The sequence below is a fragment of the Rhamphochromis sp. 'chilingali' genome (genome assembly GCF_963969265.1).
Source record: "Rhamphochromis sp. 'chilingali' genome assembly, chromosome: 2".
Lineage (NCBI taxonomy): Eukaryota > Metazoa > Chordata > Actinopteri > Cichliformes > Cichlidae > Rhamphochromis > Rhamphochromis sp. 'chilingali'.
This window is the reverse complement of record NC_137930.1, coordinates 46,295,889-46,307,453: the sequence shown is the minus strand read 5'-3', so window position 1 is coordinate 46,307,453 and position 11,565 is coordinate 46,295,889. Positions and strand designations below refer to the sequence as shown.

The 11,565-nt window shown below is 38.7% G+C and overlaps 1 protein-coding gene across 1 annotated transcript; it reads left to right on the top strand.

Annotated features, from left to right (window-relative positions):
- The first annotated feature begins 149 nt into the window (after nt 1–149).
- Nucleotides 150–5,119, top strand: alx1 (ALX homeobox 1). Its single transcript, XM_080868942.1, has 4 exons — nt 150–497; nt 861–1,165; nt 1,522–1,650; nt 3,986–5,119. Exons 1-4 carry the CDS (start codon nt 308–310, stop codon nt 4,319–4,321), a joined length of 960 nt encoding a protein of 319 aa, XP_080725068.1. The 5' UTR covers nt 150–307; the 3' UTR covers nt 4,322–5,119.
- Nucleotides 5,120–11,565: the final 6,446 nt, after the last annotated feature.

Below are 11,565 nucleotides of genomic sequence, written 5' to 3'. Positions count from 1 at the left end.
TTTGATTGTTTCCTCGAATTCGTTGTGGGTCTCCAATCACTTTAAACTGCTGTTTGGTTTGGATTCAGGGCGTAGGAGGAGTGGGAGGAGGGCACTTTTTCATATTCAGAGAGGGGGTGCTCTTTAAGGATCTCGTTCTCTTTGGGGCTATAAAGACGTTGTGCCTTCAAGACAGAGCAAATTATCTTCATCGGCGAATTATTGCTTTACAAGTCGTCTCTACTCGTCGGTGCGCGAAGCGATTAGTTTCTCTTTTTTCTTTTTTTTTTTAGTGACATTTGATTAAAGCGAGCGGTTTTCGGTGAAGATGATGGAATACATGGAGGATAAGTTTGCCTTGAAAAGCCAAGCGATGAAGGCCAGCGATTACTACATGGATCAAGTCATGGAGAGCCTGGACAGCGCGCAGTACTTCACCAAGTCTCCCCCAAAATGTGTGCAGGCCTTCGGGCTGCAGAGCGGCGAGCACCGCTCCTCTCCCTGCGGGGATCAAACCCGTGAGTACGCTCATTTTTGCAAAGTCAAAGTTATCCCGCAAATGTGTGCGCGAGTTAAACGAGTTAAGCGAGAGAGAGAGAGAGAGAGAGAGAGAGAGAGAGGGGGGGGGGGGGGGAAGCTTACATTCCCCGAAGTCGATCTTTTCAATGACGTTTAGTTTTATTCTCCTACTTATTAATTACAATTTCTTTTGGATTTTTATTTTAATTTTTTAAATCGAATCTATTTTTTTTTTTAACATTATCTGATATGTAAAATAATTTAATTTAATCTCCAATACAGGCTAGTAGGTTACATATTTTGGTGCAGTGACTAGCAAATTGAGACTGTTGTTGTTAACTTATCACTTATTTGTATTGTAGCCAGTTACAGTGTGCCAAAAACAGATGAAGACACCTTGCACTCTGACCTCGGGAGGCCCATGGACGGTTGTTGCACTCTGCGGGCGTCTCCGGTGACCACCGGCTCGGAGAAAACCGATTTGGATGACATGGGAGACAAGTGCGACAGTAACGTGTCCAGCAGCAAGAAGAGGAGACACCGGACGACCTTCACCAGCGCGCAGCTCGAGGAGTTGGAGAAAGTGTTTCAGAAGACACACTATCCAGATGTTTATGTGAGGGAACAGCTGGCAATGAGGACAGAATTAACAGAGGCTAGAGTGCAGGTAGAGTTTACGGACCGACTCGTTTTTGCTTAAACATAATGAGAACAGGAGCCTTTAAGCGCTGAAAGGCGTAGCCTAGTACGGCAGCGGGCGTTAATATCCAAACCCATACAGCCTATGTATACGTGAATATATAAGCATAAAGGTTTTGATAGTTGAAATACATTTTCATGTTTCTTTTAATTTTTTGTTTGAATGTTGCAACTTTGTTATTTTCTGTTGTCCCGTTTTTTTTTGTTTTTTGTTTTTTTTTAAATAGATTGGCTACTTTTCTGTCTTTCTGAGCCTTTGGGAAAAATAATATTAATAAATGTAAACATATTTTATATTTCTGTCTTTTTTCTTTTACTTAAAAGGTGTGGTTTCAAAACAGAAGGGCAAAGTGGAGGAAAAGAGAGCGCTACGGGCAAATCCAGCAAGCCAAAAGTCACTTTGCCGCCGCCTACGATTTATCCGTGCTACCGAGGACAGACAGCTACACACAGGCAAGTATTGAGAATTTTATTTTATTTTATTCATTTTAAGCATTCATGGACTTTATTCTCAGCGTCAAAAGAAAATGAGTTTCTTTGTCAGCTGCATGGGCTGGAGGCAGTACTGTGCTTTATAAAGAATATGAACTCTTTACTCTCACTCCTTTCTAAGCATCTCAGTTATGTAGGTCACTTCAAACTTAAATTAGTGCTTCGGCCACGATTGCTCGATAAATCACTAATTATGAAACCCATCTTCAGATAGGAGCCTGAACACTGATTAGAGTCGCTGTGAGGCGTCATGTCTGAATGAATGAGCTTATATCAGATTGCATGTTGGCTGAGCATTTGTCTTGCTGTTTGGACAAAGGTCAGTTACAAGATGAGAGGAGGTGAGAAGAGAAGAGATGCAGAATGTCAGTGTTTTTTGTGTCTTTTTCTCCTTTTGTTAGGTGTTACATTAAAAACGGACATCTGGCCTTCAAGTGTTGTGGAGACTTTTAGGTTTTCAGAGATGTAAATATGCACACAGCAGCTCTGTAGAGAGATTCGCATTTACACTCTGAGTTTGAGAAAAACAAAAACAAAACAGCTGACGTGTTTGATTCCAAGAGGCAAAAATAATAAAATGTAGTAAAAGGCAGAGTCACAGCTCTGCTACACCCTGGCCGAACACCAGGTTAGAATTCTGTTGGACTGTCTCACATTTTTTCCTCACATATGTTTCTGATAGATTCTCCTGGATATGAGCCATGCCTGTTCATACAGCTGATCCCCATTACTATCAATAAACGGACAAACCTACTTGTAACCCTGTTGGCACTGGCTGTTTCGGTCTGCTGAAACACACTGGACATGAGTTGCATTGCTGTGGCTTTTAGAGAACTTTCTTTTTTTTTTTCTGTCAGCGAGGTTTTCAGTTGTCGTTGATTTCTGTGCAAAAGTTGAAGTCATGCTTAACAATGATGCATGTGGTCAAAAGGGCACCAGTCGATTCTTATGCTAGTTTAACTTAAGGATGTTCATCTGACTCCCAAAACAACCTTAGTCAGTCAAAACGTATTTGGCATTTTGTCATTTGATTTTCAGAAAGCCATGCTTCAGCAAAATGAGCTCTACCAGTTTGGTTACTGTTGATGTGCAATTTGCAGAGTCTTTTGAAGAGGCAGACATATTTCAGTCACTGTTTTTTGACCGAGAAAATTTGCATGCTCCTTAGTTACATTGGCATGTCCTCTCAGTTTATTGGAAATTTCGCACTGTGTCAGGATCAAATTGTTTGGATGTGATCAAGCAGTCAGTAGACTCTGAGCTTATAAGTTAGACAGTCATCCTTCTGTAAGGTGAAGTTTATTAAAAATCGGTCATGTAGTGTTTGCTGTAGCTTATCACATGAGTGTATCTCTTGTGTTATCCTACTACTCCCTGACTAAATTTTGGCCACATGACCTTTTAGAGTGAATTTAGGACATTTTAAACTACTCCGGAGTCACTACGACTGATAATCATACACATCACCATCAAACGTAATCATATCAGCAGTTCACTGAAAAATGTTCACTTAAAATTTCATGGAAAGATGCATTACAAACACAACCCTTTAAACAATAATTTTAAGTTTTCACGCTTTGTATAAAAATATTTTTGTCCACATTTACATTTATTGTATTATTAATATGCAACCATTTAAGATTCCTGTAAGTAGTTTTTACACGCTTTGGATAATCAGGTCCGGATATTTTCTGAAGTTGACCTTTCAAGCATACAACATGTGGGATGCCCAAGCACTCACTGTGAATTTTTATTCTTACCTGGGCTCAGTTGGGCATCACTCAAACTTTGTATTATAGCGCTGTCAGTGTCAAAACTATGTAATATTCATTGCTATTCTCCTCTCTTTTTTTAGGTAATTGTTAGAAAACTTTAGTGCTACAGTAAAAGTTTAAAATCACTTGCAACTTTCCAGTTGCATGAGATAACATATATATAAATAACAGAGGACATTTTAAAAACAACAACAACAACATTTTTTAGTGAAAAATACTTCTGTAAACTAGATGCTTGTTAACTACATACACTGTATTCTCTGTATTTTATGTTCCATATAGACAGTTCGAAAGGCAATAATTGTACCCAGGATACATCATAGTTTACTTTACAAGATCATGTCTGTAACCCTGTATTTACAATTCTCTTAAATTTTTTCAAATGGTAAGTTACAGATAACAGGTCAGCGTACAGTGTCTTTACAAGCCCAGTTATTAATCCATATAAACTAATTTGTACTGTATGCTGGGATGAATTGAAGCCATTCCCTGTAGTATCTAACAGCCTCTTCACCCAACAGATCACCAACAATCTGTGGCCGAGCCCAGCTCCTGGCAGCTCTGTGGTCTCCTCTTGCATGCTGCCCCGAGGTTCCCCTCCTTGTGTCACTTCTTACTCCCACTCCCCTCGTTCGGCCGCCACTGCTGCTGACCATGGCTACATGGGCTTCCCAAATCAGCAGAACCAATTTGGCCACGTGTCTCTCAATAACTTCTTCAGCGCAGACTCGCTTCTCACGCCGGCAAGTAACCCAGCTTTTGACACCAAACCTGAGTTTGAGAGGCGGTCATCCAGCATCGCCGTGCTGCGCATGAAGGCCAAGGAGCACACAGCCAACATCTCGTGGGCCATGTGATCAGGGTTCCCAGAAAGCCCGGATACTGTGTGGGAATTTATTATCTTTTTCAATTATCACTTTTTACACAAAAAAGTGAACTGTTCTGAAAAAAAAGCTCTATGTCACTCACAGTGAAGCTCTAACAAGCCTTTCTTTGCTCGGTGGACTCGAGTTCACTCTCCTACTACTTATGGTTCTGTGCTTATTCAAAAAATAATACACTCAAGCTCGGACCATAAAATTGAACTAGGAATGAAAGTGTATGACAATCAGCTGTGTTTCTGGCTGAAGCCTGTTTGAACTAATTGAAAGTTGTCATCAAACGGAACCAATACATTCATATCAAGGTAATGGTCCCAGCAAATATTGTCACTCTGGTGAGAAGAGACATTTAATGAACCTTTGTGATCGGTGGAGATGAAAGCTGTGATGTGTATAAGCTTTGTCGTTGTTGTTTTTCTTTTCCTATCACCATTTCCTCTCGACAGAGACAATAACAAAAACCAAAGGCTACCGTGGGATTTAGTACCACTTTGTGCACACTTGGATCCAGAGAGAGGGGTCCAAAACCACTTCAGTATTTCCAAGCACTGTGAATAGCTTTCTTTTACCTTTCATATTTCTCCCTGTCTCAGGACTGAAGATGAGCAGAGCAGAGGAAAAACCTACTTGGCGTATTAACGTGTCTGTGTGCTTTGCAGCAAAGCTGTAATCTCTGTTTTCTGCCTTTGTTCTGTATCAAAAGAGGCAGGTGTTGTTGTTTTTTAATCATGTTTGTGCTATAAATTTATTTGATGGAATCATAATAAATGGATTTTACTTGATTCTGGTATGGCTGCATTTTTAAAAAAAAGATTACACTGAGATGTACGGCAGGTGTCGACAAACCATGGAAGAACCTTTACATCCAAGATCTTTTATTATTTCTTCTTTTGTGCAGCAGAGTTTTAATATAAGTTAAGAAATATTAAAAACATGAGAGTGTCAAACAGTTTTACTGGGTGATGGTTTCCATCATTATTAATATTAGTGCTGCAAATGTTTCTTTAGTCTGTATCTCACAGAACACTCACATCTATATTAATCTGCAGCTGACTATTTCTAGCAAATTCACTCTTTACTCCACTTTGAGAGATTGCTTAAGAAATGATTTAGACATTTTAAATAATTACATTTGGAAATTAAGTTGTTTTTAATTATGCTGTTCCATAGTTGCACAACTGGTTTATTATGGGAAAAATAGATTAGACAATTAAAGTCATGCATACCTCAGTTCATCAAAGTCAAGTATTTGTTTGGAATACATGATTTTTAAAATGATTTGTTTAACTAAATACCTCTATTTGGATAAAAATCAACGTCTTCATTCATTTTTTGGCCGTAGGATATGACTATGTTCTTTTACAAGGAATTTCTTTGTTTCACACGGAATCACGTTTATGCCAAAGAGCTGCAACAAATACCTATTTTCTCCGTTGAATATTTTTTGATGACTTGGTTATTTTGTCTGTGAAATTTTGTGAAATATTGAATTATATTAATAAGTTCAGCATTTCATTTAACAAAGATTTAAAAAAAACCTACTGTGGTTGGTAGAAAGTAAAAAAAAAATGCTGGATAAATGGCACAACAAATTGTCAGCATTCTTTCACTTTACAAATTGATTGTAAAGTGAATCATTTTGGCATTAGCCGCTGCAGTTTAAGCAAGTTTTAAATATTATCTGAGAGATATAAAGATAATGAAAAATACCAAACAAGCTGTATGTAACAAACTGTATCCACTGTCTTTGAATACTTTTTATCTTACTTCTCTGGCCTGTTTGTGGCTCAGTTTCTACTGAACATGTAATTTTTAAAAAATGGTCACAAATGTTAGCGATTTGTCAAACAGATGGACACTAGAAAAGTCACTCAAAGAGAAGTTAACAGCGCTTGAGAAGGGACCTATTTTCAGCTGTGGAGTGACACAATGCTTTAGTATTCACGCAGTAGGACAAAGGGATTTGGTTCAAGATAAACTACAGTTTCTATGGTTATAGTAATGGAACAAGATATGAATAAGGGATATACGAATTAGATATATGACTCTTATGTAAGAGTACTAGCATACATTAATTGTTGGATTTAAAATGTGGTACTTACATGGGATTTGTTTACAACAAGAAAATATATCTGGAACCTTATCCAAAATCAGACCTTTCCTGTGGAGTCCAAGTCGGCTCATTAAATGCAGTTAATCTATTTATTCACCAACACCACAGTATGTAAAAAAAAATAAAGTCTTGTAGTCTATCATGCTGTCATGTAATTAGGAGCATGTCATGTTCTTTCTCTGCTGTTTTTTTTACTGACATCATCGCTTTGTTTTGCTCTGAAATCCCAGCCAGCGGTGAATTGTGTTTTCAGGGAAACCCTGTCTATAGGAACAGCGGGCTTGATTCAATTAGGACCGTAACTTGTGTCAGATGCCTCGGTTTGGAAATAGGTTTGTTTTTTTGAGGTACTTCCTGCTTGCTGCCATTCTGAGAACACCAAGTGCCTTATCGGCGCACGTTATAACACACAAGCTTTGATGCTGAAGTGTTCATGGAACGAGCGCTGCATACACTCCCAAAAGTTGCAGTGAGACTCTTCTTATAGTGAACAAATAATTTACGTATGTCTTCACTTTTTCACAACTGCGTGTATTGTGATAAGATATTTGTAATAAAACTGCAGTTTAATGTTGCACATACACTTTCAATTTTTGAGTGGATCATGGCTGTTGTCACCAAATCATATCTTCTATTAAGTACTTAATGTTTGATTGTTGTAATTCTTAATGATAATATTGTGTCAAATGTTCAAAAGTTAGTCATCCATCCATCCATTCATCCATCCATCCAGTGGGGGAAATTATTTGAACCTCTGCTTTATTTGTTAGTTTGCTCAGAGAATATGAATCAAAAATCAAGAAAAAGGACATTACATGAACGTTATAAATTGATTTGCAAGTCACTAAAATTACAAGGAGTCAGTAATAAGTCAGTCAATCAATTACAGATACTTGTGATCTCAACTCGTTATGCGTATAAAGCACATCTGTCACACAGTCTGTTTCTTTGATCCCATCCTCTCTACCTCCGAGGACAACAGATGTCAGGAACAAGTGTAGACCTGCACAATATGGCTACAAGACCATCACCAAGAAGCTTGGTGAGAAAGTGACAGTTGTTGATATGATTATATGGAAATGGAAGGTCTAGAACTCCAAAAATCACACTCATGAGGTGAGGATAAGCATGAGATAGGTGGTGGATCCCCCAAAACTAGTTGAGAAAATCTTGCTAATGATCTAAAGGCTGGTGGAACCACAGTAACCAAGAACACCATTGGTAACACACTATGCCATATTGGATTGAAATCCTGCAGCGCTTGCAAGGTCTCCCTGCTTAAGAAGGCACAGATACAGGCCCATCTTAAGTTTGCCAGTGAACATTTAAAGAAGGCTTGAGAGAAAGTGCTGTGGTCTGATGAAACTGAAACCAAGCTTAATGGCATTAATTCGATCTGCTGTATTTGGAAAAAGTGAAACACTGAGTATAACCCAAAGAACACCGCCCCCATAGTCAAGCTCGGAAAATGTTAAATGGACTGATTCTTATATAGCGCTTCTCTACTCTACCCGAGCACTCAGAGCAGCTTCTGATACACGCCTCATGCACCCATTCAAGGTCTGTGACTCATGATGACTGGTGTAATTATGTAGTAACGACCTCGTACTTGTGAATCAAAACATCCCCGTGTTGATTACATTGCCACTTGTGTGATCCCATCACCGACAATCTGTCTTTGCTTTGTGGTGCTTATCTGTAGACTATAACCATGAACTATGTATTTACAGATACATCTACTTTTTCTAGTAGTGTTTCTAGTGACGTTTCTTACTAAACTTTCTTCACTACAAATCATTGATTCTATTAGAAATTGCCCAAGGCAAAAGCTTTGTTCCAGTGGTGTTGTTAAGTGGTGAGATCTTGTAGCAAAGAGAATAGAAACTGCTGTCTATGAAAAGTAAAGTGAGCAGTGTGACATTCTCACCGTACAAATGGTTTAATGAGATTCCACTTGCCATAACCCTCGGTGATATACTGTACTCAAGGAGTAATTAAAAATTGAAAATCTATCTCGTTCCAGTTTTTTAAAATTATTATTATTTTAAACCCTAATTTAAAAACTCATAATTTCTTTCTAGTCTGCCTCTGATAAAAATGCCTGTAACCAGCACTCTGATCTGCTCTTTTATATATATTCATCTTCTTTTTCCCCCTCCAACCATCACTATGTCCATGCTGTCCTGGCCTCCACGCCATCTTTTATCTCTCTCCATGGTCATCACAATGTGCCTGGAGACTGATCATGCAGTCAGGTCCACACTGTGTTTGTGTTTTTGTGCGTAGGCGAGAGAGAGAGAGAGAAAGAGAGCTCCTGCAGTCTAGATCCATCAACAGCTCCAATGGGTTTGACCCTTCCAGGTTAACCGCAGCCATTAATATAAAAGCTTCCCTCCTCTGCCTCCCTTCTTCCCGCACAACCTTACGTGGGGGAGTACAAGCCCCAGTGTGTGCGCATGTGTGTGTGCATACATACGCACATGGCCATTGGTACGAAGAAAAAGAGGCAGATCAAACGCTGTGGTGGCAGGCGGCTGAAAAATGGCACTGGCGGTCACACATGTTCCTCTGCTGTGGAACATGTGTCTTGCCCACTGTTGTTTTTCTAATCACTCAGCAGTGATGTTTTACTTCTTCCTCTGCTCTGGAAGGATGGACCAGTTCACCTTTGCCGTCTTCCTCGCTACATGTAATATAAGACTACATTTCTTTAGAGGTCATTTAATAAAAGATTTTCATGTCAGACTGACAAAGACACATTTCATAAATTATGAACTTATGTTAGCTGGTAGACATTTAGCTTTCTTTGATTTGCACAATAAAACATATAACAGTTTAAAACAAATGATACACTGAAACAGCACCAGGCCTTCCTTGCACATTCAGTGCAGTTTGAATTTTAATATTTAGCCATGTGACTCATGATTTGGCTACTTAGCACAGCAGTAAGTGCAACAAAAGAAAGAGAGCATTTGGAGAACATTACGATTTGTTCCACTGCAGCCTGTAGCATTCAAATGCGGTTTCCTGCTTTTAGTTACTTATGAACATATGTTGTGTGTAATTTGCAGTATTAATTCAAAGTTTTGTATTTCTGCAAAATATCTATCAAAACCAGTCAAATATCCAATGCCATTAAGACTTCCGGCACATGCAAACTACACTTCGTGAAGTACTGCTCGCTTTTAAAGCCATCTAGTGGTCATGTTTAATGCAAGCAGAGTGTATTACTCAAACAATGCAACTAAAATGACTTGAATTTACCTTGGTAAAATCTTTTTGTGTAAATCACTAAAATCCATTTAACCCCAGTACGTACACTGGGTGATGTTCACCCATATGAAAGTGAGGGTGATTGTGTTTCAAAAGCCATGTTGGTGTCTAGGCTTAACAGTCAGGTAATACTCATTTTCATATTATGTTTATTCGGGGCAAGCTGTTTTAACACCTGAGGCTCTTTTTACGTGTTTTTTTGTGTCAATAATAGGGAACAAGGTGGGCCTTTTTCTTTTTTGTGTTCCTTTGCAACACCTTCCTTTATAAAACCTCTTGTGAGTTTAAAAGCAGGCATACTTCTTTTGCCTAAGCTGAGCTCAGAATGCTTCATTCTTCAGTTCATGGAGCTGAGAAAATATGATCAATTCAATACAATTCCAAAAATTCAAAAACATCATCATTTAGCGGTGTTGCTGTGTTACAAATGCTCTTACTTTATCTCTTTTTTTGACACATGTCCTGTTGTTGTCAAAGCCCCTCCAACTCTGCAAGAGCTTAATGACCCAGAGGAATCCGGGTGCATGGCCAAAAATGCCTTTCAGGAGGTCCCTTATTCTCAGCGCAGGGAGGAAGTGGTCCACAGCAGGCCTGAGGTGGCTTACAAGAGGCTATTAGGAGGCCTGCGGCAGGATGCCTCACAAATCCATTTAGGAAGAGTTGGGACTGGATCTGGACTTTCTACTGCTGGCTGTCAGTCAGAGCAGGAGAAAGCAGGTGTCCAGTTACCAAAGATGTCAAAGTGGAACGTGTATGTATTTGTGTGTGAGAGAGAGTTTGTAAGTGTTTGTTCCTATGGAAGCCATTTGAATGTATTTATATGAAGTGTAAATATTCACGTTTTAGCTGTACCCTTATAAATAAAGGACATGTGCCAGTGGTGGTGCTGTGGGAAAGCTGCAGGCCGGGTCCCTTGGTAAATGGAGTCCACCATAACCAATGAAAAATCCAAATGCCAGTTACCTAATCTCTGATGTAATCTCCCTGCAGCACACGAGGTTTGACTCACATGAGTGGATTCTGTCACTCATTATTTCTTCCTCACGTTAGCCTAAGTTTTGCTGGAGTATTATTAAGCTGTCATCAGTGTAACATCATTTTAGTAAAGGTAGTAATAAGAAGTAATGAGTCTTTTCATGGTTCCAGGCTCGATAATGATAATGATTAAATATTGGGAATGCTAAAAGACATAACCCCACTGCTCCCTGAGGAAACTCAGCTCACCCGAGATATACAAAGCTGGGAGGTCAAATGCAGCCCAGAAGAATAGGTGTTGTCATTTTATAATTCACTCAACTCTCAAGTCTGTGTTATTTTCGTTCCTTAATTCACATTTCCAACAGATTTGTTTGAATCCTGAGCCTCTAGCGTGGCACAGTTTTTCAAAGGGGAGGAAATGATGTGATAGTTCTTCAATAATTACTTATCAGAAAGAAACTCAGCAAATCAATAAAGTTAAATATTTGGGAGTAATATTGGGTGATGAAGTAAAATGTGAAATACAGATTAAGAAAATTTCCAAAACCCATCAAGATTAATTTGAACTGTTTTTTAACCGTTCTAATACAATCTTGTCTACCTGTTAAAGCTTCCAGTTATATTTACATGCTGTGATTTTGTCACATCTTTCATAATGTGATTTTTTTATGCCAGGCAACCAAATCAGATATAAAACCTGCAATGTCAACATACAAAAAAGCTTGAAAAAGGCAATACAATAGAATTATTGCAAAATGAAGCTAATAATATTTTTTAAATAAATGCTCTTATACAATTTGCCCTTTTAACATTAATTTTAAAGGTGTGATTGGCCCTGAAATTTTTTAATGAAAAA